At 39.2% G+C, this 27,984-nt stretch overlaps 3 protein-coding genes across 23 annotated transcripts in view; 2 read left to right on the top strand and 1 right to left on the bottom strand.

Moving 5' to 3' along the window:
• The window catches only part of NFE2L3 (nuclear factor, erythroid 2 like 3), a 36,918-nt gene extending 29,397 nt beyond the window's left edge, over positions 1–7,521 (top strand). Inside the window, exon 4 of the mRNA XM_003360190.4 lies at positions 405–7,521. Within this exon, the coding sequence (XP_003360238.2) occupies positions 405–1,637 (1,233 nt within the window). The 3' untranslated portion in view covers positions 1,638–7,521. The remainder of the gene's footprint in view (positions 1–404) is intronic.
• Positions 5,052–15,749, bottom strand: HNRNPA2B1 (heterogeneous nuclear ribonucleoprotein A2/B1). Of its 18 annotated transcripts, none has more exons than XR_309107.3 (13): positions 15,292–15,549; positions 12,516–12,551; positions 12,308–12,418; positions 12,001–12,147; positions 11,549–11,759; positions 11,283–11,384; positions 11,129–11,209; positions 10,421–10,483; positions 8,993–9,112; positions 8,625–8,747; positions 7,646–7,729; positions 6,139–6,274; positions 5,052–5,593 (listed from the first exon to the last, which is right to left on the bottom strand). XR_309107.3 is itself a non-coding variant. In XM_005673308.3 (12 exons), the coding sequence occupies exons 1-11, from the start codon at positions 15,295–15,297 to the stop codon at positions 7,668–7,670; spliced, it is 1,062 nt and encodes a 353-aa protein (XP_005673365.1). In that variant the 5' UTR covers positions 15,298–15,549; the 3' UTR covers positions 5,052–5,593; positions 7,646–7,667. The 18 variants fall into 18 exon arrangements, 8 of the variants coding, with proteins under 8 accessions (XP_005673365.1, XP_020934643.1, XP_020934637.1 ...); XR_002340389.1 differs by having other exon boundaries at positions 5,059–5,593; positions 6,139–7,488; positions 15,292–15,749; XR_001302435.2 differs by having other exon boundaries at positions 5,061–5,593; positions 6,202–6,274.
• On the top strand, positions 15,799–27,775 carry CBX3 (chromobox 3). Of its 4 annotated transcripts, none has more exons than XM_005673310.3 (6): positions 15,801–16,315; positions 17,784–17,835; positions 20,080–20,222; positions 22,695–22,857; positions 25,785–25,879; positions 26,470–27,775. In XM_005673310.3, the coding sequence occupies exons 2-6, from the start codon at positions 17,812–17,814 to the stop codon at positions 26,594–26,596; spliced, it is 552 nt and encodes a 183-aa protein (XP_005673367.1). In that variant the 5' UTR covers positions 15,801–16,315; positions 17,784–17,811; the 3' UTR covers positions 26,597–27,775. The 4 variants fall into 4 exon arrangements, with proteins under 4 accessions (XP_020934645.1, XP_005673367.1, XP_003360239.3 ...); XM_003360191.5 differs by lacking the exon at positions 15,801–16,315 and adding an exon at positions 16,378–16,616; XM_005673311.3 differs by lacking the exon at positions 15,801–16,315 and adding an exon at positions 16,621–17,236.

Below are 27,984 nucleotides of genomic sequence, written 5' to 3'. Positions count from 1 at the left end.
CCAGTTTTGTCACAGAACAAATCTGTCTAGTATAGCGTACTCTCATTTGTGCGCACGTGTTTTCCTCTTGCATGCATTATTTAACCAAAGAGAATTATTCATAGCCAACAGTGTATCCTTACAAAGAGGAATTGACGAGAGAAAAGTATTGTTAGGTACTTTAAATACTGTTGAAACATGTTTAATGGGTGACACTGTGGGTTAAGAATCTGGCTTTGTCAGTGCAGCAGCTGGTGGGCTTGTTGCTGTGGTGCAGGTTGATCCCTGGTCCAGAAACGTCCACATATGGAAAGCCCCCCCCAAAAAAAACCCTGGTCCAGAAACGTCCACATATGGAAAGCCCCCCCCCAAATTTTTTTTTTTTTTTTTGCATATATTCAGTGTTTTTCCCTTTCCTTTTTCAGGGCATCTCACTGGGAGATATTATTCCTCCTCTTCCAGGAAGTATCAATGATGGCATGAATTCTCCTACACATAACTTTAGCCAGGCTATAAGTCAAGATGTGAATCTCCATGAGGCCATGTTGCTGTGTCCTGACAATGTTTTCAGAAGCGATCCAGCACCACGGATTTCACAGCCACAAGAACCATTTCTGCAGTTAAATTCTACTTTTAATCCTGAACAGCCCTTTCCTGGAACTAATTTGACAGGATTTCTTCCACTTGACAGTCAGGATCTTCTATATGACCTTGATATAAACATATTTGATGAGATAAACTTAATGTCCTTGGCCACAGAAGGCAGCTTTGATCCCATGGAAGTTTCTCAGCTTTTTGAAGAACCAGATTCTGATTCTGGACTTTCCTTAAACTCGAGCCTCAGTAGCACCTCTGTCACCAAGTCTAATTCCTCTCACTCTATATGTGAAGGTGCTATAGGTTATAGTAGTGACCTTGAATCTCTTTCCCAACATGATTTTGAAGGGGCTGTAGGCGGCTATCATGCAGAGCCCAGTAAGCTTTGTCACACAGATCAGAGGAGTGTTTCTCACTTTCATGAGGCCCTTGCATTTCAACACATATTACACAACCACACTTACCACATACAGCCAAGTGCACCAGAATCCAATTCTCAATCTTTCTCATGGCCTGGGAAATCACAGAAAATAAGGAGCAGGTGCCACAACGATACAGACAGAAACTTAAGCCGTGATGAACGGCGCGCTAAAGCTCTGCACATCCCTTTTTCAGTGGATGAAATTGTCCGCATGCCTGTAGAGTCTTTCAACGGTATGCTAAGCAGACACTACCTGACAGATTTACAGTTGTCACTTATCCGTGATATTAGACGAAGAGGGAAAAATAAAGTTGCTGCTCAGAACTGCCGTAAGCGCAAATTGGATGTACTTTTGAATCTGGAAGATGACGTATGTAACTTGCAAGCTAAAAAGGAAACCCTTAAAAGAGAGCGAATCCAGTGTCATAAGGCTATAAACATAATGAGACAGAAACTGCATGACCTTTATCATGATGTTTTTAGTAGATTAAGAGATGATGAAGGTAGGCCAGTCAATCCAAGCCAGTATGCTCTTCAATGCAGTCAAGATGGAAGCGTTTTGATTGTACCCAAGGAGTTGGTGACCTCGGGCCACAAAAAGGAAAACGAAAAGGGAAAACGAAAACGTGAAAAAAATTGAAGACGGATTCCACTAGTATGCACAAAGTAGTAATGTTCAGAAAGTGATACAATGGGCCACACACCATTCAATCTGCTTCAAGGCCTAGCTCATTTTCAGTATCTTTGTAAGTAATGCTACTTAAGTCAGTCTGGTGAAGGCTACACTTTGAAGCTATATGGATACGCTTAGGATTTCATTATAACCTGGGGGAAACAACTTTTCATGAAATCCTCTTAATAGTATGTACAAACAGGGTGACACGAAAACTTCATTAACAATCCACTTTTGTGAGCTAGTCACTTCAAGGAGAGCAAACACCATTTTCATTTAGTTAGCCCTTAAGTATAGTGATTTCAGAAGCTATTTTAGATTATTATTAATACTTTTTCTGTGGAAATAAATTTTATACCTGAATTTAAAAAGTACTAACTTCCCTTTTGTACAGAAATTCCAAGCAGATTTATCTGGGATTTTTTTTCTTCTCCAAAATACCCACAAGTAGTATAGGTGAATACCTAACAATTAGAGCAGCATAACATTAAAATTTTAACACCAAGCTGACAAGTCTAAACACATAGAACACAAGAGTTTTAAATGTTTTAAAAAGCCTATGAGATGCCAAAAATTCAGACTTTGAAATTAAAACATCTAAAAGTCCATTTAAGAACCCAAGAAGACTTTATAACCAAAGCGAAAATACTGAGGAAAATGAAAGATTTTTAGGATAAAAAGGATGAGAATGACCTAGTCATTTATCCTAGTGATTATGGCACTTGAAACAACTCAAGCTAACTTTAGGAAATTGTTTCCAGTTTAACTGCCCAGATTGTATCAGGTGTCTTGTCATTAGAATCACTTCAGGTTACATAAATGCATAGAAATTTGTTTAGAGCCCTAACAAAATGCTTTTGATTACTTTTAAACCAGTTCTGTACAACTATGTTCAAAAGATGTTTTAACAGGTTGGCTTTTTGCAAGGGTTCACACCTTAGATGTCTTAAACACAGAGCTTCAAGGCAGATGACCACCACAAATTTCAAGTCCACAATGTAAAATGCTACAGAATTAATTTAAGTGAATGTCTGCTCATCAAGCACAACATTCTACCCAAATACCTGAAAATTAGACAAGAGAACACTACATCACTAAGAGAAGGGAGAGTAGAGAGCTAGGATGACTCTTAAGATTTGAGAGGTAGGTTTTTGGTGCATTGTGACCAGTTTTCAGTATCCAGCTGCACATCACTTAGAACAGGGTAGTTTCCAGCTACCTTGCCCAACAAAAACCATTGGACTTTACAGTACAAACTGAAGCTTACTCTCCATCACTGATAACATTTCAGTGGAACGGCACACCATGACTTTAAAATCACTATTTTTAGAAATATTATGGGAGTTGAAAAGGCTGTTGTGAAAAGGGGTATAATCTGTTTCTCAATTTACCTCTATGCAGTTTATGGAAACTTGGGTAAATCTGTTGGCTACCTGACCCATTCCTAGCAAGTAATCATGTCAAGTCTTCTCAATCTGAAAACATGGATGCATAAAGACTTGAATAGAGATGGTCTGTTAAGTACCAAGTACCCAGCTGTCTCCAGGTATTTGTTTAGGGATTTAAAGACTAACTCTCACATCTGGTAGTTTATCAGCCTCTGTGAAGTACATTTTCTGCTAGTCGTCGTCTTCCCTCCTGAGTTCAGTGTACTAGCCCAAATTCACATTTCATTTGAATTGTTCCCAACATAGAAGTAACCTTACCTTCCAGACATCTTTCCTGTTTAAAAAAAAAAAAAAAATCCACATCGGTTGAACTATTTTAATGTGAGATCTGGTTCAGCATTTTGTCCTTCTCCTAGTACAACATTCCAGCGGCCATCCCCAGACCAGTTTACATCCTCACAGGTGAAATTAGATCTATACCAATCAATGTGTGCTGAATGACAGCAGGAGCATTTGGGTTGGTTTCAAGGCAGCTCCAGCACGGACATACATAACCAGAAGCCAGCCAATTTTCCAAAATTCCTAGCATTTAGCATTTTTCCGGTTACTTTTAAAAGTTGTTTCAATGGCAGGATCAGTCCCACCCCCCACATCTTTTCAGATATGAATTAGTAACTGGACAACAAGGTAAGAGCAGTGATAGCATTCAAGTTGGAGTCCCAACTAAAGACTGTACAGCTGAAGTGTATACATGGACTTTGGGTACAAAGATTAGTAATGTTTCTTTCCTTTCTCCAAAAGCATAGACATAGACAAGTTTGAGCTAGCAAATAAACACCTCCCTTAACCAGCTCTCAGTACTTAATACAAATAGTAAAGTCACTTTCAGATCAACTTGAACTCATGCACCCAACTGGGCTGTTAAAAACCACAGAATATTCCCCTTTTCAAGGTCGTTCCTAAGTTTAACACCCTGGGTATGTGAGCCAGCCCCCAAGATGGGCTCCCAAACACTTCTTGGATCTTGTAATCTCCCCATCCATAGCAGGAAAGCAACTTTTTAAACACACTGGCTGTTATTTTGAGGGCTCCTTTGTTGCTTCACCAACCTGCCAGACAGTAGGCCATTTTAGATGTTGTATTTCCCAGCCCCAGTCATTTTCTGAATGCAATCCTAAGCTTCAGCTATCACCACATGGCCAAGTTGCTGATCTCCCCTGTAAGGTACCTAGTGTCTTGTGCTCTAAGCTGCCCTAAGAATTGGCTTTAAATGTACTCTACAGCAGTAAGGGTTAGCCCAAGGTGGAAAACAGCACACCCTGATGTAGCTCTTTTACAACAAAACGGATTTCAATTTCTCTAAGATTAGTTCAACACAACATACACACATAGGAAAAAAGTATTCAATATTACTGCATTTCAGTAAGCTAGTTCATTTCAACCTATTAACATGTTCCCCCTGTTACTATACCAACTTCATTATCTTCAAGTTTGAACTTCTTTGTATAGCTAGACATTTTAATGCCTTAAAAATAAGTTGTTTTTCCTAATAAATCCAAGGCCCAAGTGTATACGTTTGTTTGATAATGCAAAAAAGCACAATTTTAATGAGAAAGTTCATCTTCTGTTGGCCATCAACTTACCTGTGATAGCTATCAAAACCAAAAGGAATAGTTAAACAATTTCACCATGTTTCTTCCCTACTTTTCTGTGTTTTTCCATTATTCCAGGTGAACAAGCTGCTGCTTGCTATTATTACATTTTACCCATCACGTTTAACCCTTTAAAGACGACTGCTTGATATTCAGCATAAAACAAAACAGTTAATTCACATTTGATATAGTAAGATTTTTTTTCTCAGTGCTTTGCAAAGCCACTTATTTTGGACCACTCTAGCTGGTTAAAGTTTTGTAATGATTTAAAAACCACCACCAGGAATGTTAAATAAACAAGGCAAAGCCAGAAATCTGTAGTATTATTCAAACGCTGAATATACAGGGTATAAAGAATGGCATTTTATTAGGGACAGCCAATAACGTCCACAATGCTTTTCTCATTTGTCTATCAATACTGAAAGGAAAAGGGAATATGCATTGCTTTGTGAAACTGTTTTAAAAATCTAGGGGATGGCAATCCTTTAGACAACTCAATGTTCATAGAACAAGAATCACATTTTATGTGTAAACATTACACCAAATATTTGAATACAAAAGTATTTATTTTATAAAACTTTATATTTAAAATAAATTTTAATCTCTCTACTCACAAAACCTAGTTCAAAACATGATACATTTCTCTAGCTGATCTGATGTTACTTTTACAAACAACACTGAATTTGTAATTATTTTATATTAAGAACCTATACTAAATAAGTCTTGTTATTTTATCAGAAAACATTTCCCTTTAATTTTAAATAGTGCTTTTTTAAAATGAAGGCACCAACAGAACTACTTTCAGATGGTACAGAATTTCTTATTTCTTGAAGACTCTGTGGTTGACCACTTCTTCATTAGTTACCTGCAGCAAGACACCTTCCTGCCAAAGGAAAAAAAAAGTATCTGAAGAAGTTTATCATGTTTGTCCAAAGAACCTAAATAACTTCAGTGGTGGTCTTAGGATCAAAGAAGACTCACAGGTACATACAGTAGAGTATGCCCTGATCATCACATTCCTGAAAAGGCAATAAAGCCAGGCAATCAATCTCTGATGACATTTAAGAAATGAAATTTCAGCAGCCAACCTATTATTCCTCTCCTATAAGCTAGGGAACTGGGAAAGAATTACATTTAAACTCAAGTATTTAGTACTGGATACATACAGGGTTTATAGGCATTTTATTCATAAATATAAATTATCTGAAAATATTCAGCCGTCTTGCCATACCTCCTCCTTAGCCTGATATCCTGATAGGCATGTAAACTAGAACCATATCAAAATAACAGAACAACAAAACATCTTTATTTTTAATAAAAATCCCTATTTCACTCAAAATGCTCGATATCCAAGAAATGTGAATACACATGGATGTAACGATGGGAAATTTCATGATTTATTGAACTTGCAGCCTAACTTTTACCTACCATTTTACTACCAACACCACTGAAGGAACCAAGAAAAGCTTTATTAATGATCACTTGGCTTGCCTCAGCTGTTGAAATGAAGCACTTTACAGTCTTTGTGGCAGCAGAATATACTTGTCCATGGTTCATATCAATGCTAAAATTCCAGCAGGGAAAAAAATGATATGTTAAGCACCTGAATCTTCATAGAGGGGGAGGGGGATGGGAAAGGAGGAAAAAAAAGGAAAAACAACCGAAATAATTTAAGTAAATGACAGATTGGAAAACAGGGTTTATAAAATTATTCTCTTGAGTTTATAAATTGTTAAACTCAATTTATAAGCTATGTTAAACTACGTGAGAACCACTATACTGAAAGATCATTGAAGAGTATTAGTTTATCTTTTGGGGAGGAGAATTAAGAAAGGAAAAGTAAATGAGATCTTACCTAAAGAAGTTTAACTGAAGCTTAGAACTATTTTGCTCTACACCCTCAGCTTTCGTTGGCATCCTTATAAACTACTGTAGTTAAAGCTTTGTAGAAACAGCACAGTTTCTTAAGACTGGCTGAACTTAGTAGCCGTCAAGAGTTTTCTTGTACTAGACCTGTATCCCTGAAGAGTACCTCGCTGGGGTTATTTCCTTTCCTTGCATTGAAGAAGCAGCATCTAAAAGATCTAAAAAGGTGTTTCTCCTTGCAGAGATATCCCTTAAGTTATCTAGGTAATTTAATCCTGATGAATTGCAGACAACACACTTTTATCTCTGACCAGCATTTATCTTACACAAATATAACAACAGCTTTGCAATGGACCTTAATTATACTACCCACTCCTTAACTTATTTAAAATAAAAAGTCTATAATTACACAATTTCCTTTAGAATTATTTTATTAAATCATAAATGTACAACAGCTTCTTAACTCTACACACGCACTTAAATTTTTTTAAAGGAAAAACGTTATGTCTTATTACACCATGATCCTGGCTAATAGCTTTTCAAAACTTTGAGAAAAATCTTAAAAAAGGTTTCACATGTCACCTGAAACTTACAAATTTAACATTATCAAAGAAGGAATGCTTCTATACTCTTACAAAGACCACTAGAAAGAAACAACAATTAAAAAGCTAAGAAACTGTCTCAAAGGCATTTTTTTTTTTTTACAATCCTTCCTCCACAGTAAGGTAATGTTATTAAATAATCCAATCCATTCACAAAATGGCTCTCTGCATCTGCTCTGGTGTCTTCTGCCATATCACTGCATATTTATGCATGACTGAGATAAGAGTTTCCTTAACATTGTTATTTCGATAACCTGAAGCTGTTCTGTTACCTCTGGGCTCTCATCCTCTCCTATTTATACAGTGAAGCCTGTTTCAACAGAAGTAAAGAGTAAAAAAAAAATAGGTTATGAAATTATCCATCTAACCAGATTTTAAGGAAAGATAACATGATCCTAAAAAGCTTTTAACTCCTGGCAGCTAGGTCTCCCAAGACAATAATAATGTGAAACTTAAAAGCTACTTACCCATGGCAAAATAGGAAGAAGCTCAATATCGGCTTCTCCCTCCATAACCCCCACTTCCTCCACTGCCTCCTGGACCATAGTTTCCTAGAATTGGAACAAGAGAAAGCAAACTTAGTTGATTTCCCATGAAAAGCCAAATTCTATAGTTGATTTTATTTTATCCCCATACACTCTTAAACACAAACAGATCAGAGACCACTGTTTCTAGTTAACCTAATTACTCAAGAGATAAAATCACCCGCATTCATAAATACAATTCTGTCCTTTAAACTCAAAAATATTTTACGACTTTCATTCTTTTAGAGTGCTCTCCTTCATTAAGATTTAAAGTTAGATTTTGGGGGGGGGTCTTTTGTCTTATTAGGGCCACATCTTCGTTCGGTATATAGAGGTTCCCAAGCTAGGAGTCCAATGGGAGCTGTAGCTGCCAGCCTACACCACAGCCACAGGGATGCCGGATCCTTAACCCACTGAGTGAGGGCCAGGGATGGAACCTGCAACCTCACAGTTCCTAGTCAGATTGTTTCCGCTGAGCCACGAAGGGAACTCCAGAAAGATTTTTCTTAAAGTATATACCAAGTGTAAGTAATCTGTTTTTGGTCTTACTGAAAATTTTTCTCAAGAATTAACAATGGTTTGAATGAAATTTACTAAATTAACTTTCGAAGAGACAACTCATAGGAATTTATACCACTTGCCACGTACTCAGCAATTTCATCAGCCAAAGGGAACAACACCCCACTGAAAATATCCATTTTGCCAATCCTAAAATATTTTGTATCAGTGAACATCCCACCTCAGCCACACCAATCCCAAAACAATGTTATTAGCTTTGCCTCAAAATTTTTCCCAAAATTTTAATCTCAGTAACACTATTTGACAGAAAATGTTATCTAAGCATAAATGAATTATTGCTATCTTTCAAGTCATGAACCACTAGTATTTCTATCATATCCATTTAAGAAATCTAGTAAATTACCTCCACCATATGGTCCCCCCATGTTCCTGCTACCACCAAAGTTTCCACTCTTCATTGGACCATAGTTAGAAGGTTGCTGGTTATAATTTCCAAAATCATTATAATTTCCACTTCCATAATTTCCTGTAAAAAAAAATTCCAAGTTTTTGCACCATGATCCTTAGAACACAAGCATTAAACCAGTGATACATGCCAACTATTTAGTACAAGTCTCCCACAAAAACAAATCATCAGAATAAGTGCAAAACACCTATCTACAGTTTTTAAATAAGGCAACTACTTGACAACATTGAAATGAAAAAGCTCATGTTAAAAGTCAGGAATTCCAATCCAAATGCCCAAATAAAGGTTTCAGGTGAATTTATTACCTCCTCCATAGTTGTCATAACCACCTCCGTAGCCCCCACCCTGGTTGCCATATCCAGGTCCTCCACCACCATATCCTCCTCTTCCTCCTCCATAACCAGGGCTACCTCCAAAATTGCCACCTATTATAAAATAAGCCTTTAAGTAATTACTTAGTATTTTCAATGCCATTTGAACTGTCTTTATCACACCCATTTCCAATTTTCCAAAACACACTTTTAAAAAGTAAAATAGTCATTCTTAAAATTTTCTCTCCAATAGCCTTAAGGGCAGATTCTGAGTAACTATCCTTGGCAGACAGTTGGGGGTGGGGAGCACCTACCACAACCAAGTGGTTCCAACCTTTGGAAAGAAACAAGTATTTGCAATGCCACAAATCTCCCATAAAACAAGGTATCCTGAAATACTGTTTTGTATCTTGTTTAAGGTTGAAGGGATGGGACAGACAAGATGTTTAGGCAAGTGGGACAAAGCAGAGGAGCCACATTTCCTACTGGTCCAAAAGATTAAGCTCCCAATTCATATTTCCCTTTGAATTACCATGCCTCTTAAATAAAATGCCTTCTCCTGAGTAGAAATGGGGGGAGGACCAGAAATTAGCAAACTTGCATTAGCTCAAACACAAATTGGTAGTCTCAGGTTACTTGCACAGAACACAAAAACATCTTTCTCAAACAAAATCGATTTGGATTTCAAAGTTGGAAATAGTGAAATATAGAAGCATAGTTGAGTGCAAAACCAGAAATCAGGTCTATTTATCAGCTCAGTTTTAAATGTCCTGTCTCTTTCTTATCAGGACATTTTGTAAGCAAGTATCATTCTTTTCTGTACTCCAACAAAACATACATGATATAAATGCACATACACATACACGCCACTTAATATTTAACAGTGGCTCACAACCTTAGCTGGACACAGGAGCACCCTTTTATGTTCTGGAATTTCCTTTGTGGACTTTCGGGATATTTTCTTGGAGGACTTAATCTTGGTTAAGAGCTGACACAACACAATGTTCTTACATATAGCCCCTTATATGTTGATCTAGTTCATAACCATCATTCTGTATTTTTAAAAAAAGGCACCAACATACAATCATCACATCTATGTCCAATTCATTTTCATGGGCAACAGCCAGACATCTTTAAATAGGATTTTTAAATTCTCATTTTAAATCTACCCAATTGAATTTGCAAAGTTTACAAACACCTCCAAGTATACCCTCCTTAGGTCTGCAAGCATACTTTGCTCAGGTTTATAACAGCTAAGATGTAAATAAGAAAAGCCAAATAATTGAATCATTATCACCTAATCCCTTTATATAAGTTATCAAGGTAAAACATTAAGAAAAACTTTATCTGTATTCTCAAATGGACAGCATGCACAGTGATTAAATCTTAAGACACATAAACTAAAGAGAAGAAAAAACTGACCTCCAGGTCCTCCTCCATACCCATTATAGCCATCCCCAAATCCACGACCACTTCCATATCCATCTGTTAGGAGCAGAAGAAAAGGATCATGATTATTTATTTTACCCCTGTTGAAGCTTCTCAATTTCTTACCCCCTTTCCTCCAAGTTACCTGCTAATATCTATGGATAAGAATTATTAGGAAGCCATCTCCCCCTTAACCTATTAACACTGGTGATACCAGTTTATCCTTAGACACTAAAGAGTGTAGATTTCACCATCGGGACAGGGATAACTGTTCAGCTGGAGGGCTTGGAGCCGGCAAGCCTCAACTTAAAATCTTCCATTCATTCATACATAGGAATGATATTGGACAGGGGCAGTTTTTCTATTGGTACTGTACTAATTATTAACCAGATTAACCTATGTAAGACTACAGGTTAAAACCCCCTACAGGGTTTCCACTCACTCTTCAGAAAAACCTCAAATTCAATTCTTCCAGAAAATGAGGACCATTAAATGGACCTCTACAATTATTTGTCCCTGATTAAGTATCGTTTTAACACCATGTTTCAAAATATCTCCTGCCTAGCAAAATCAGAAAATTCCACCGGGATAGAACCTACTTTAAAACTCTTAAAACTTTCAAAATTAGCTTGGATCGCCTAGAACTGAATTAAAACTAACTCATAGAACATTCACCCTTCTAAACTTAGAATGAAGACTTACCAGATCCTCCTCTAAAGTTACTTCCAGGTCCTGGTCCAAAATTTCCACCACCACCACGAGAATCTCCAAAACCAAAGTTGCCTAAAATAAATACCATGGTTAGTAACAAACACTTATCACCATAAATCTTAAGAAAAAATGGAATTGAAGTTACCTCCTCTTCCACTTCTAGAACTTTGGACTTCCTGCATTTCTTGTCTAGACAAAGCCTTTCTCACTTCTGCATTATGACCATTGATGGTATGGTACTTTTGCACTGGAAGAAAAGTTCAGATTCCCTAAGTCAATGTTCTATATATAGTATTAGTTAACTTACAAACTATTTTTTTACAAAATTATACAAAATCTTAAGAGCTAACACAGTCAAAACTTAATAGTGAAAAGAACCACACACCCCTAGCACTTATTACAGACACTTACACACAATCTTATCCACAGGATCATGGTCATCAAAAGTAACAAATCCAAAGCCTCTTTTCTTTCCAGACTGCCTATCAGTAATTATCTCAATGGTATCAATTTTCCCATACTCCTCAAAGTAATCTCTAAGATGGTGTTCCTCAGTATCTTCTTTAATTCCACCAACAAATAGCTTCTTCACAGTTACATGAGCCCCTGGCTTTCCAGATTCCTGAAATAGAGGAAAAAGCACACTATCTGATTAACAAATGACTTCTACTCTATATTCAAATACTACATAAGGCAAAATGATTAAGAACCTAGTCTTTCAAATAAAACTAAGAAATGAAAAACACAGAAACCCCACTCAGCATTAATGAGGAAACAAAACTTGGAGCGAAACATGGATAACTTTCTAATCTCAAAAAAATTTCCCCCAAATTATCTACTGCACAAATTACGTATTCACTCACCTCTCTTGCAACAGCACGTTTTGGCTCAACCACTCGTCCATCAATTGAATGTGGTCTTGCAGCCATGGCAGCATCAACCTCAGCCATGGATGAAAAAGTTACAAAACCAAATCCTCTTGATCTTTTGCTTGCAGGATCCCTCATGACCTTAAATGCATAGGAGTAGAGTTACTATTTAATCTCATTACTTACAGCATTTAAAAATGAACATGAACTTAAAACTTTTCTTAATGATTCACTAACACTTTAAACAGATGAGCCTGGGGAGTTAAAAGGACTATTATCTGCAAGCACTTTATTAACATACCACACAATCTGTAAGTTTTCCCCATTGCTCGTAGTAGTTCCTCAAACTTTCTTCTGTAGTTTCAAAGCTCAAGCCACCAATAAAGAGTTTACGGAATTGTTCCTTTTCTCTCTGCAAAGGAAAACATCATTTCAATTTTTATTTACATTTTCTCTTTGTATACAGGAAATTAAATTCTTAAATATGAGGTGACCTGCTGGCAGAGTACCTTTTTCCTCTCCAAAGGAACAGTTTCTAAAGTTTTCTGGGGGGGAAAAAAAAAACTTACATCAAATTTAAACCATATGTTAAACTGCATATTAGTTGTGTTACACCAAAAAAAATTGCCTCAGCTGAACTACACAAGTTTCAAAGTCATTAAATCTTGATCTAAATTTACTTCACATTCAAACATTTTAAACACATCTAATACCACTTAGTTAAAAAAAATTTCTGGAAAAAAAAAAAAAGCAAATCTTATTCCCTGGTGACTGAGAAGTTAATGCATTCTTATCAAAATTTCCATTCAATTCTATATCCTAGAACAGAGAAGTTACCTTTTAAATATTCAGTTTAAATATAAATTCTTAAACTGTAAGAACTGTTGGCTTCTTTCTTATAAACTTGTTATTTCAGAATTCACTATTTGAAGTAATTATTTTCCCTTCATTGCTCCCTCTAGTGGTGATTCTAATGAAACTCAATTTTTACCCCCCCAAAACCTGGTTAAAGACAGTTCTTTCCCCATATACCAAGTCTCCACTAGAGAAAAAAAGCTTTAAGTATTCAACATATACACCAACATATCTTTAAGATTCTCTCTTCTGACCAAGACAGAATGATTTAATAGTGTCTGTCTGTTCCTAAAAGTACTAACAGAGAAAGAATCTGGACTATTACTGAGCTATTAAAAAGTAGAAACAAGACTGCAATCATTCCACTTTTCAAAAACCATAAAGATATTTAAATGAACACTGTATCCAGTAGTTGCGTAGCACTACCATTTATTTTACACTTCACGATGTTTAACTTAGGCTTCTAGCAAACAACACAGCATAACACCTCGAATTTTCATTGGGAAAAGAAACAGAGCCTAGGCTTGAAATCTCAAACAAGCAAGCAAATACTTTGCATTAAAAGCTCTGTATTATGGATTATCAGTTAAGATTGGGTCATTATACTGTTTTCAGTTGGTTAAATTAAAAAACTATAAATACTCAGAAACGAAGTTACAATGTCCAGAATGTATAATGAAAAAGAAACAGTCAAAAGTACTTTCTGACACAGCAAGGTATTTTATTCCTAGCAAATCGTACTACACCCTCAACCCACATTTCTAAAGAGGTTCCTCTCTCCATCCATGCATGATACTAATAAACATTCGGTTTTTTTCCTGTAGAATTAACCTTTCAGGATTCTGAAAAATTTATAAAGAAATTATCAAACTAGCTCTTGAGACACTTTAAGAACCGTCTGTTATAATGGTTACTTGGCATATTGATATTCGGATTCTTTATTTATTCCAAGTATTTTCAATAAATGCTCCTTAAACCCAAATAAATCTAATTAAAAACACATCTACAAATTTTTTACATATCACTAACAAAAGGGAAAAACTCATTACTTACCTCATTTCCAAACTTACCCGCTGTCCACTATTGATTACAAACAAAGTTATTTTATAAGCGTGCTTAGGGTCAAAGAAAATACCCAGGTAGACCCCCTTCGCTTCAGACCTTAAGCTTATCAATGTTATCAACCATGATTGCAAACATAAATGAGAAAAGCAAGTGACAAAGTTCAAATACATAGTAGCCCAGCCTAAAACAGTTCGGTATACAGCAATACACGTACTGAAGGGCTGAGCCACGTTTTAAGCAGAGCACAACTAAAATCATTTTTATTGCACTTTCATCTTAATTTCTAGCTTACCACGTAAAAAATTTCCCAGTAAAAATCTTACTTAAAAGCCGAGTAATTTCTACAATTCCTCATAAGGGAAGCCTTCAGGAAATTAAAAGGATTCGGAACCTTCGGCACACCGCCCCCCCCCAACCCCCGAAGACCACCTTCCCCACGACCTCCCGCATAACCTACAGGACCCTGATGGCTCCGAATTTCGGTTTTTCATTTCTAAAGCTTCCTGCCATGTAACCGCCTTCCTAATCGCCGCAAACCCAGCTAAAACCGCTACGCAAAGGAACAAGGGCTGAAAAACAGAACGTTTTCTTTGTACTACGTATGGCTCGCCTCAAACCCGGGCCCGACACCCTAGATCGTTTTACCTCCGAAGCCGAGCGACCGCCGCCCCTCCCCCCGCCCTGCGGTGCGGCGCCTGAACGCAATGGCGCCATTTCATCGAGGGGAAGGCAGCGAGCCTCTAATGAGGTGCGCAGGACTTTAAAGATCCAGGCTCCCAAACCCTCAGAATCCACCTCGAAACGGCATGAAAACGGCCCGAAAAGGAGAAAAAACCGGCGAACCACCTCTACTCTTTGATAAAAGACTCAAACTAGCTGAATTTAGAGAGTTACAAGGAAAACGCTGCGAGAAAGAGGAGAAACGAAAATGGCGGCCGCCAAATCCGGTTCCCGCGAGGGGGGGAGGGGAAGCCGCAGCCTCGCCCGCGAGGACCCGCAGCCCGCCGAAACGCTCCAACGCGCGGACGCCAGGGTCCCCAAACCAGCGTGCTGTAAAAAGGGAGTAAGAATTCCCGCCTCCGCGCCCCACTTCCACCGAAGTCGGCTTGCGTCCGCCATGTGGAAGTTCCCCATCCCCCACCCCCAGCAAAGGGAAATGGCGCCGGGAGCCTGAGGGTGGGGAAGGTGCGGAACGATCAGGCCTCCGCTAACGACCCCCCTTCAAAAGTACCCCGAGACCAACCGCTTCTGAAGTGGCCCAATTTCGCTGCCGCTCTCCCACGGAGGCGGGTGGCCGACTTCCAATAAGGCGCCAACGGCCTCGCCATGCCCTTTCCAACAACTCATTGATTTCAAACCCGTTACCTCCATCGCGGACTCAGTCGCTTCAGCCCGATTTCCCGCAGCCGAGCGAGATGAGAGAGATCTCCGCGGACGAACACGAACCGGACTCGTCCTGGCGCTGTAGTGAGAACTGCCGCTGCTCGAGAAACAACACCGCTAAGAGCACCTCCACTCGGGACCCGGCGCTGCTGCTACTGCCGCTAGAGCCGCTGCCGCCGCTTTTCTAGAACCTTCCCCCCGACTAACGCGTCCTGCCCTACGTCAGGCCGTTGCGTAAACGCCCTAACCGCCGCCAATGGCGGGAACGCTCTACGACCTCCTTGCGCCAAGTACGTGCCCCTCCCTCCTCGCAGCCAACAGTGGTGCTTGACGTCACTTGCGTAAAAGGGCTCTGTGAATTGCGGAAGGCTCGAGCCCTGCGTATTTCTCTCTCGGAATTAAGTCCAGTCCCCGCCCCCCGCCCAGCTTTAGCGCAGGGCAGGTGAGAAACGGTCGCGCAGTTTGAAATTAACACTGTGGGGAGGAGCTTAATCCTCAGCTTTCAGGTCCAGCCCCTCAACCCGGAAGGTGGTCCTTAGAGCAACGCTTTGATAATCCCAATACCCACCGCCCCCCGTCTCTAAAAAAAAAAATCTTTGTAGCCTTCTCTACAGCGCTTTCCCTCCTCCTCCCTGAATTGAGGACAGACTCGGCCTCTTCCGGAAACACCCGAAGCGACTTGTGGTCAACAAGTTACATTTCACGCCTCACCTACCTAACCTTGGACAACGCTTTTGGGGTCAACCTCTCGGGTTCAGGAGGTCTTTGGACAGGGTAATCTAACTCTTAGTTCCTAATTGAGTCCTCCCACCCAAGTTTTACACCCACCACCAGCATTTGGAGGCACCCAACCCCAGGGACTAGGAAGTGGGCGGAGTCCTGTTTTGGCGCCAGTGCAGCTGCTGCAAAGCAGGAACGCCTCCGCCGAGGAGACTCCGGTCACAGTCCCCGCTCCTCCCTCTCTTTCCCTCCCCTTTGGGGACCACCAGCCGCTACGCCCCGAACGGTGAGTGCCGGTGTCACCACCCCCTCCTTCCCCCACCCACCCTTCGGCTCGGGCTCGGGCTCGGGCTCCCGGCGGGCAAAGCGCGGCGCGCGGCCCCTCCCCCCCGCGGGGCGCGCGCTCACCCCCGCCCCTAGCGGCCGCCTGGCGTGGGCGGTGCCACCCCGCACCCCCCCCACCCCCAGCGGCGCGGCCCCGCGCGCAGCTCCCCAGCCCCCTCCCCCTCGGATGTGGCTGGAGCTAGAGGCGCGCAGGGCCGAGGACGCCGCAGACCTGGGACCCGGAGCAGCTCTGAGGCGGTGAAGTCGGTGTCTTTATTTTCCCCTACCTTTCACTCCGTGGTCTTGCTTCAGATACCACTTGCGCCCCAGAGACCCTCCCCCCAGTTCCCCGCTTCCCATCCTTCCCGGCCCGACCCCGAGTCGGAGCTGGCGGGAAGGAAACAGGCGAATGGAGACCCCGCGGTGGGCCTGGTGCTGGGCCGGTGTCTCTAGTTGGTCGAGGGGACGAGACTGCTCGTTATGAGGTTGAGAACTGTGGCGACAGCTGCCTTATTTGTAGACAAAGCGCGTTTCTTCCTCCCCTCCCCCATCCCGGAGCTACATGAGGGGTCCTCCTCCCTCTCCCGGACTCGGTCGGCGACTCGGGCCTCCAGGGAGGGCTGTGCATTCTCCCGCATCCGTGCGGCCCGAAGTCCGGAGGCAGCGGCGGGCGCTCCGTTACGAGGCCGCCTTCGGGTCGGGGAGGCGCGGGCCCCGTGGCGCAGTGCCCTTGAGCCCCCGCGCCGCGGCCTTTGTTTCTCCCCGCGGATGCGCTGACCATGCGGCCCGCGCTCGCGTGTGGGGGGCGGGGGCCGGGCTCGAAGGCCTTATTAAGCCGGGTGGGGCTGGGGCTTAAGGGCAGCGGCTGAACGTCCGGAAAGAGGTGATTTGTTTTCAGAAGTGGCACGAAATGGGATTGGAGCATTTTGGGGTGTTTTTTTCTCTTAGTTTATTTAACTAGTGATTGGAAAAAGGGAGAGTTTCTAAAAAGAAACCAAGTTGGGATTACCTAGGCGGCTCTGGACTGTTAAGAGGTCTAGAGAAAAAATTCACAGTAATTTATTATGGTGATCGTTTGAGCAGTTGATTCTGAGTCAGTATCTATTTGCTGAATGTGGTTGTAAATGGGATTTGGATTAGGAAAAAAAATTTTTCTTTTTTTAATCCTATATGACTCTTTCTCGGGTACCAATGACCCTAGTAAGGTTCTCTGGGTACTTGGTTACAACACTAATATATATACTCTGAGGCGTGTATTACTAATTTACAGAAGCTTAAATCTGATTGTTTATGGATTGGTATAATATCCATATTATATATGTCTGATAATATGAGCTACTAGGTGGGGGTTGGAATCCAAACAAAACTTGTGTTTAGCTACCTTTTTTTGTGTCTTTGCAAACTTCTTTAACTGTTATGCATTTTTTTAGTAATAGCTCTTCAAGTCTGCAATAAAAAATGGCCTCCAATAAAACTACATTGGTAAGTTAATGAAAACCTAAAATGTGTAAGGATCTAACTCAGGCTTTTTCCCCTTAAAATTATAACTTTGCATCTATGTGGTTGAGAAAGTTACAGCCATAGTATAGTCCCAGTCCCGCCCCCCGCCCCCCCGCCCCCCCCCCCCCCCCCCGTTATACTGAGGAGAGTTGGGGCAAAAACAAAATTATTACATTAAAATACTTATTGACTTGGCCTAATAGTGTCTTAAGTCATTTAAAGAAACCTAATCTTGGGATGGCGGCAGACCAAATGTTTTTATCTTGAAGATACGCAAATCTATATGACAGGGAAGAATGATAAATGTGTAGACAGACAAAGCCTAAGATCTTGTTGATTGGGACATTATTCCCTAAATCACTTTATACTGAATTGTAGAGAAAGCAAGTATTTTCAGTATTGCCCAGGTTAAAGAAGGGGTAACTTATACACTTAGATTGAGACAAAAGCTTTAAATTTTTCAAATTAACTTTGGTCACTGTCATATTTCAGACTTATTCCAAAATACAGAACGGTTTTAAATTTAAATCATTGCGTAAGTATGTGGTCTTTTTTTCTTCTAAATACACGACACGAAAAAAATTATATACCCAGGCAAGAGAGAAGCCTAGATCTTCTGGATCTTTTGAGCAGTTACCTTTTTTCTCTCCAGAAGCATCTTAAACATTTTCTTAGATTTCATTAAAAGTTCTACAAATGTGTATAAACATAGCTGTATTCAGCCTTGTCAAGTTATATAAGTTTTAACACAACTAATGAAATAGTCACATAAAAGGCACAAAATTCAAAGTTACAGTGCCCACAGTATTTAATTCTAACGTGTTGCTTTAGCAGTAGTCACAGGTGCTTAAAGGTGAGTGTAAAGCAAAACATTTGGTTTGGGTTTCATACTTAAAAGGACAAGTTGGTGATTTTTAATTTGTTCCGTCATTATATTGCACTAAGTTAGATAGCCTGAGAAACATTGAAATACGAAATATAAAGCCTATCCGATGAGTCTCTGTGGCATAAATTATTCCCATCAATGGAAAAGGCACATCACATAGTTTTAAATGTCTTCTGCAATCTTGAGGCATTGCTGCAATTTTTTTCTGCTTGCATGCTATGTTGGATGATTTCAGTGACTAAGCAGTTAAGATTTTTTTATTAATATCTGTTTTAAGATGAAATGATTTTAAGATGAACATGCAATGTTTTCTAATTATTTCCATTTTTTTTAAGTGTATCCATTTCCAGTCCTCTTATAACAAATCTGTTTTGACTTAATGGAAAATAGGTGGAATTTGGTCTCCTGATTCTCTCAAATAATGTTATACCAAAGAAAACTTTAAAAACTAACCTAAAAACTTGTTTATTAAAAACTTGTTTAAATTTAATTCATTGGCTACCAGTTTAGCTCCTTTCTCTTAAACCAAGAAAGATGGATTTTTCTCACATTAGAGAATTAAAATGATCTAGCCATTTTGGCTTCTTGGAGCAAGATTATAGGTTTAGTGCAAACGGTCAGTAATGTAACCTACAGAGATCATGGGGAAATGATCTCATCCTTTCTAACCTATTCATGGTCTCTTTGGTTGACTCTGCAATTGCTATCAAGATTCTGAACCATGTTTTATTTTGCAGTTATCTTTTCTGTATATGAAGGTTGTTGCTGTCTTGTAGTTAGTGAAAACTACTAAATTTAGTCTTGTAGACTGTATAGAAATTCAAAAAGTTCCCATAGTGGCTGAGTGGTAACAAACCCCACTAGTATCCATGAGGACGCAGGTTCAATCCCTGGCCTCTCTCAGTGGGTTAAGGATCTGGTGTTGCTGTGAGCTGTGGTATAGGTCACAAATGCAGCTTGGTTGTGGCTGTGGTGTAGGCCAGTAGCTACAGCTCCAATTCCACCCCTAGCCCGGGAACTTCCATGTGTCACAGGTGTGGCCCCCTAAAAAGACAAAAGAAAAAGAAATTGGACTAGGAAAGATAAAACACTGTTTTTTCCAAAAATGTTTTTTATTTTATTTCATTGAAGGGTAGTGGGTGATGGGTTTGAGCTCAACCCACAGGATTAAGCATTCGTTTATTGATTGTTAACTTTTATTTTTTCAGAAGATGTCTACCCTGGGATGTAAAAGTGAAAATTTAGGTCTGAGATGCAACTGTAGTATAAGCAATTTAGCCTTTAAAATGTACTCAAAAGTTTAAAAAATAGACATTTCTTAAATCTTTCTTTTGTTTTAGCAAAAAATGGGAAAGAAACAAAATGGAAAAAGTAAAAAAGTTGAAGAGGCAGAGCCTGAAGAATTTGTTGTAGAAAAAGTACTGGACCGACGTGTAGTGAATGGGAAAGTGGAATATTTCCTAAAGTGGAAGGGGTTTACAGAGTAAGCAATTTCAGTGCTTTTATTATATGTTTTAACTGCATTTCAGTAACATTTAAAATGTTTTTAGTCTACCATCTTTTTAATCAGTTTTCCCATAGGTTTCTTTAAATTTAAAGGCACCTTTAGTCCATAGTATCTTGTTTAAGATCTGTTTCTTCAACTCAAAACAAACAAAAAAAAGATGTTTTAAAAAGAGCCAGGTCTTTAGCCTACAGTTATAACCTGCAGATTTGAGACTAGCTGATTACCCTAGGGAGACAAATTTGTAGAATTATAGAGTACAGTTTATACTGTACTAAGTAGAATACTTAATATATATTGTGTCCTTATGTACAGAGGACATTAAAAAGTATTAAAGCTAAGTGATGGGTATGAGTGGGTCTTGAACAGAAGTGCTGGTCATAATTCAGGTCCTATAGTAGGTTTATTGTATCCTAATCTCTAAGTAGAGCCTGGGCATTTTTTATGATAACAAATTATTTGTTATCTACTACTCTCACCATTCACATTTAAAGCCACCTCCATAGCAATTTGGGAATTGGGAATTGAACAGAAGATTTGGGTGTATTTTGTCTCCAGTACCCTTAGTTGACCTTAAGTATATAAATTGATAATTTACCACTAGAAGAATTTTTTAGGAGTTCCCATCCTGGCTCAGTGGTTAACGAATCCGACTAGGAACCACGAGGTTGTGGGTTCGATCCCTGGCCTTGCTCAGTGGGTTAAGGATCCAGCGTTGCTGTGAGCTGTGGTGTAGGTCACAAACACGGCTCAGATCCCAAGTTGCTATGGCTCTGGTGTAGGCCAGCAGCTACAGCTCCAATTAGACCCCTAGCCTGGGAACCTCCATATGCCGAGGGAGCAGCTCAAGAAACGGTAAAAAGACAAAAAAAAAAAAAAAAAAATTTTTTTTTTTTTTTAAACTTAAAGTGCTATATAAATATAACCAAAAGCATGGAATTTCTCAGGGAATTGGCTCTCCTTGACTTTGAGAGCACCGAGTGGTGTATACCTTGCTTCTTGGGGATCCCTTTATGCTTAATTCAGAACTAGGAGCAAGACTAGGGCTAGGGTGAAGCTAGTGAAGGCACTTGTCTTACTAAAGGCAAGGAATGTTAAGGGAGGGGGTGCCAAAAAACTCAGCAAGAAAAATTAATAATGTGCTTTGTAAAAAAATAATAATACAAAAATTCCATATTGAACAAAATATCACATTTTTTAAATAAAGACAAGGTCAACAATGGTGCTGTATAGTCGTATTAGAGACTAAGGCAAAGACAAACCAGAAATACTGGATTTCTTAGATCCTCTTCTGTAGGCATGTAGTTGCCTGAGAAAGAACTTGAGGACTTGGATACTGTGGTGGAGAAATGTTTTAAAGTGAATTTCTAGTTAATTCATCCCAATAGCATCTATAGTAGCCTGTTTTAGATTTGACCAGTTTGCCAAAGAACTGATTACCTTCATATGACAGGCAGTTTTTTCCTGCTTTTTTTTAATCCTGTGAGACATTAAAAACTATTTGCCTCTAAATTCTACCCATCAAAACATTGGGAAACTAACTCCTCTAATCTTTCTCCCCACGGTAAAGGCCTCTAGTAGGGTTGGGTACCTGCTATGTGCAGGATAATCAATTAGGTAATATATGATGAAAACAACAGAGTGGAGGCCCCACTTCAGTTCTTTTGTCCTCCTTCACCCTCTTGATTTAGTTAGGTTTGCCAATTTTGGAGTCGGGGTAGCAGACCAAGTTGTAGCCAGAGGTTAATAGCATCTTTCCCAGCATCTCTAAAATGATTAATTTCATTCTGTCTAGTTCTGTAAAAGGTTTTTGGATCAGAGCACATGAAGCTAGCAAGCTTGTCATTAGCGTAGAATGATCTTAATTTCACATTTGGTAATTGATACTTGTTTTCTTTCCACCCCTTCGGAAAAACACATGGAAGTGGTCATCTCGGCCTTATCAGGGACTGGCAAACTATTTCCCTGCAAGATTAGTTGGCCAGCCATACAAAAGACTGGATTTGACTTTTGGGTTGCCAATTCCTGTTTTATATCATTTCCCAATTTGAGCACTCAGCAGAAGTTGGAAATGTCTCACATTTGAGACTGCCTCCGAATTGTTACGTTTTACAACACAGTGTTTGAGTCCTCTATTCTAGGCACAATCTGAAGTAATTTGGGGTAGGAACCAGGAATCCATGTTCTTCAAGGACTCTTCTAGAGAAATTCTAAAGTGAGCCATCAGTGTAACTTGGAGGTAATATAACAGATTGCCCACTATGACAGTAGAAACAAGACAGTAGAAACAAGAAAGTGTAAACAGATTACTCAAAAGAATGTGGGGGTAGGGAGGAAATGGTTAATATCTCTAGTATGAAGGACTTTTTGTTAGGCACGTATTAAATGGATCTGGATGATGGTGATGAGACATGTTTCATTGAATTAAATTTTTTTTTAAACTGAACACAGTGCAGACAATACTTGGGAACCTGAAGAAAATTTGGATTGTCCAGAGTTAATTGAAGCATTTCTTAATTCTCAAAAAGCTGGTAAAGAAAAAGATGGAGCAAAAAGAAAGTCATTATCTGACAGTGAATCTGATGATAGCAAATCAAAGAAGAAAAGAGATGCTGTAAGTATAAAACATTGCCCAGCAGACTGGATTTTTGTAAAAGGACGGCTTGATTTTTTTTTTTTTAATTAATTTTTTTTTTTTTTTTTTTTTTTTTGCTTTTTAGGGCCACACTTGCGGCATATGGAAGTTCCCAGGCTAGGAGTCCAATCAGAGCTACAGCTGCCGGCCTACACCACAGCCACAGCAATGCAGGATCCGAGCCTTGTCTGCGACCTACCCACAGCTCATGGGAATGCCAGATCCTTAACCCACTGAGTGAGGCCAGGGATCAAACCTGCAACTTCATGGTTCCTAGTCGGTTTCATTTCCACTGTGCCACAATGGGAACTCCTGATTTTTTAAAAAATATTTTCTGAATTCAGATACTTTTAAAATATCATTAAAAAGTCTCTTTTTGAAATACTTAATATTTAGGACAGAAAGGATAAGCATGGCTTTAGCCTACATTGTGTAAATGTCTAATAAGTGCTTATACAACTTAAAATTGTGCTGGTGTTATTTTGGGTAGATAGATGGATTTGACTGATCATTTTTTTATGATATAAACAACATTGAAATATCTTACAATACTGTGAAAACAGTTTACATAACACATCTGATTATAGATCATTAGTGAGTGGTATAGACCAAAACTTTGGCCTGTAATCCTTGTATTGCCAAACAGTACTTTGATTTGGAAATATATAATCTTTGATAATAATTTTTTATTGACATGAATTGAGGTAGTTGGTTCATTCACTACATGTGTACTTTGAGCCAGTCTGCTTCAATGATTTCTGTGGCTTTGGGCAAATCACATAACTCCTTGCTGCTAACCCTTAACCTCAGAGAGTATACTTGCCCTGCCATCTGGCCTAGCATGGTAATTTACCGAAAGGGCTTGGGTCTGAATTATATCACGGCTTGGGGACTAAACCTACAATACAGATTTCTTGATGAGGACTTCGGATTTTAAATGATTTGAACTAGGTGCTAAACACTTTACAAATGGTCCATTAAATCCTAATGACAACTCCATTAAGATCACAGGTATTGTCCCTCATCTTGACAGATGGGAAACAGGTGGGATACAAATTTGGTTCTAGATGCTTTAGCAGCTGAAGCAAAAGGGTAATAACAGTGTTAAGAATCAGTATACTTAGGGAGTTCCTGTCGTGGCTCAGTGGTTAACGAATCCAAGAACCATGAGGTTTCGGGTTCGATCCCTCGTCTTGCTCAGTGGGTTAAGGATCCCGTGTTGCCATGAGCTGTGGTGTAGGCTGCAGACGCAGCTCGGATCCCGAGTTGCTGTGGCTCTGGCGTAGGCTGGTGGCTACAGCTCCGATTGGACCCTTAGCCTGGGAACCTCCATATGCTGCTGGGGTGGCCCAAGAAATGGGAAAAAGACAAAAAAAAAAAAAAAAGACCCAGTATACTTAAATTGAAAGTCAACTGCATGTTCAACAGGAGCACTGTTCAATAACAATAGCGATCTTGTATTGAGCCCTTGTAATGTGTCAAGCAGTGTTCTAAATAATTTGTGTTTTATGTATTTTGAAATGTCTATGAAACAAATAGTATTAATTATTCGTATTTTATACAAAATGAACCTGAGTCACAAGGAAGTTAACTTGCCCAAAGCCACACAGCTAGTAAAGTTTAGAGCTAGTAAAGTTTCTAATCTCTGCAGTCTGACTCCAGAGCTCTGAGATGATACAAGTCTCTTCGCAGGGATTTGTCATCTAAGCAGAAACTTTTCGTGAAAACTTTTTTTTTTTTTTTGTCTTTTTAGGGCCGCACCCATGGCATATAGAGGTTCCCAGGCTAGGGGTCAAATGGGAGCTGTTGCTGCCAACCTACACCACAACCACAGCAACGCCAGATCCAAGCCCCATCTTCGACTTACACCACAGCTCACGGCAACGCCAGATTCTTAACCCACTGAGCAAGGCCAGGGATCAAACCCCCAACCTCATGGTTCCTAGTTGGATATGTTTCCACTGCACCACAACGGCAACTCCCATGAAAAATTAAAGAGAAGAATAGCATTTTACATTTTTGCAAATCTTGTCAATTCCATGTTTGACTTGTGGTATTTCATGAGGTGGAGGTATGTTTAGACAATCTGAACGCACAGGTACATGCAGAGAGGAGAGCTTAAAGATAGACACTCCAGAAGGTCTCGTGGATCCTTGGGGGTCCTCAGACCATACTAAGTATTTTATAAGGTCTCCTGTATTTCAGATTGATTACAGTACTGATTAGCCTGAGTTTTAAAGTTTTTACTATTTTGCTGTTTATAATTTGTATGTGCTTTTAAAAACAGGTGGGTAATTTAGACTGATTTCTAGGAATAATTTGAAATAACGTTCAAACATTTATAATTATTAGAATTACTAGGAAAAAAAAATTAGGTTTCTGTGGGTATACACCCACATAGTTTTGCCTTTTGATGTCTTTGGAGAAAATTTTGTTTGTTTTCTTGAGTTAGGATTCAGAATAATCTTACACATCCAGATTTGTTTTCTCTGCTTGTAAGGGTAATGGGAATGATTGTTTTAGTACTAAAAACGGGCTCTTGCTCCAGTCATTTCTGTTTCACTATCAGAAGTTAGTATTGTTAGTTGTGGCGTTCCCGTTGTGACTCAGTGGAAACGAATCTGACTAGCATCCATGAGGATGTGTTTGATCCTGGGCCTTGCTCGGTGGGTTAAGAATCTGGCATTGCCCTGAGATGTGGTGAGATGTGGTGTATGTAGGTCACAGGTTTGACTTGGATCTGGCCATGCTTTGTGGCGTGGCCGGCGGCTCTAGCTCCGCTTTGACCCCTAGCCTGGGAACCTCCATTAGCTGTGAGTGCAGCCCTAAAAACAAAACAAAAAATATTGTTACTCTGTGAAAAATTTGTGAAAACTATAAATAATCATTTAACCTCTTCTAAACAGGCTGATAAACCAAGAGGTTTTGCCAGAGGTCTTGATCCAGAACGAATAATTGGTGCCACAGACAGCAGTGGAGAATTAATGTTTCTCATGAAATGGTAAGTGTGTTTGTGTAGGTGACTTTAAGAATAGGTTGGCGTTCCTCTCATAGTGCAGTGGTTAACAAATCCGACTAGGAACCATGGGGTTGCAGATGTGATCCCTGGCCTTGCTCAGTGGGTTAAGGATCCGGCGTTGCCGTGAGCTGTGGTGTAGGTCGCAGATGCAGCTTGGATCCGGCATTGCCACGGCTCTGGCATAGGCTGGCGGCTACAGCTCCAATTAGACCCCTAGCCTGGGAACGAACCTCCGTATGCCGAGGGAATGGCCCTAGAAAAGGCAAAAAAATAAAGTAAGAATAGGTACATGTTTTTTAAATCTCTGGATTTTTTAAAAACCTATCTAGGTTCTATAAATACCATCATTGTCTGCTGATAGGATGACTCAAATTACTTTGTTAAAGCAAAGATTGGCCTACTGGCTATTTTGGAAAATGAAGTTTTATTGAAACATAGCCACAAGTAACCACATAACCGTCCTGAAGCACTTAAATACTTTTTGATTGAATTATGATTTCTTAAATGAATGATCTCGTCAATTGACAAAACAGTGTAGACTTTTTAACTGAATATTCTTTTCCTCACAACAGGAAAGATTCAGATGAGGCGGACTTGGTGCTGGCAAAAGAGGCAAATATGAAGTGTCCTCAAATTGTAATTGCTTTTTATGAAGAGAGGCTAACTTGGCATTCTTGTCCAGAAGATGAAGCTCAATAATTGTTTGCATTGCTTTTTATATATATTTATACATATATATAAAATCTGGGTCTCAGTTTTTTTTGATTATTAGTGTGAAGAAATAATGACATTCTAATGAAAATCAAGTTTGATATGTTCGTTTTGAAGTAGTATTGGGCAAGTTGTTGGGGATTTTTGTTTTTTGCATCTGTAGCACTGGTTACTTTGAACAAATAAAAGCTTTCTGTAGTTGCTTCCTTTAGCAGAAAAGAACATTTGATACTATGGTATATTATTTCCTCGGCATTAGAGAACAGCTTTTCTAAATGTTGGGGAAAATCTATAGTCATTGCTCAATCAGAATTTAGAATTTGCATTTAACTCATAAATGCTTAAGGACCATTCTGGGTTTTTCATGTGTGTATACATAAAATACATAAATATGTGGCTTGGGGTTTTTTTGTTTTGGGGTATTTTTTAATACATTTACCAAAACAAAAATAGCATTTCACAACCATGCATAATCCCATGTTTCCGGGATTCCATAATTTTAAGCAATATAAGAAATCATTTCGACTTAAACTGAAATTTTTCAAGTCTTAACATTTCAAATTAATTTTGTAATTAATTGGACAACTTTAAACAATTTAAATTGGACACTTTAAAGCAGCCATATCAGAATCTGTATCCATATCTACAGTCATATAAATGCAGTTTTATATCAGAATCCCTAAAAGGAAAATTTTATCACTACCAACAGCCTCCCCACTCAAATGAAAAAACTAGAAAAATCCTACTGTGTTTTAAATAAGCCAAGCAACACTTAGTTAAATGGACATTTAAAGGTTCCTTCTGGTGAACCATTACTTTACAAGAAGTTAAAATCCCTGTGCTGTATTATATTGACTGAAATGCCATGATACATGGAATTTCTAAGACTTGTTCATGGAAATCTAATCAGTTAAGTTAGCAATTGAAGACCTGCAGGAATAAATGGAGTAAACTTTTGTAATCTAAACTTCACCTGCATGTTTTTTCTTTACCCCAACCCATTTCTTAACTGTAGGCTCAGTCTTCTCAGTATTTGGGTTACTGGTTCAGCAGAAGCCAGGAAAAACAATAATTTTGTAGTAATCAGAATGTTACTCAATTGTATATTGTTTACTTTATTGTAAATATTGGTGAACAGTGGTCAATAAATAGTTTTATATTCCTTTATGTGATTAGACTTTTTTTCTTTATCTAATGGCCTTTATATAGTGGGAGTAGAAACACACATTCATTGAATTGTAATGTGTAAGTAGTATAATACCACTAAGGCTTTAGATAGTGTCTATCTTAGGTCCTTTGAATTTAGGAGTTTCACACTTAACTAGAATATGTATTAACACGAAAAGGTTTTCTTGTGGGAGTTAAAATTAGTTTCA

Source organism: Sus scrofa, chromosome 18 (genome assembly GCF_000003025.6).
Source record: "Sus scrofa isolate TJ Tabasco breed Duroc chromosome 18, Sscrofa11.1, whole genome shotgun sequence".
Taxonomy (NCBI): Eukaryota; Metazoa; Chordata; class Mammalia; order Artiodactyla; family Suidae; genus Sus; species Sus scrofa.
This window is presented reverse-complemented; position numbering and strand designations above follow the sequence as displayed.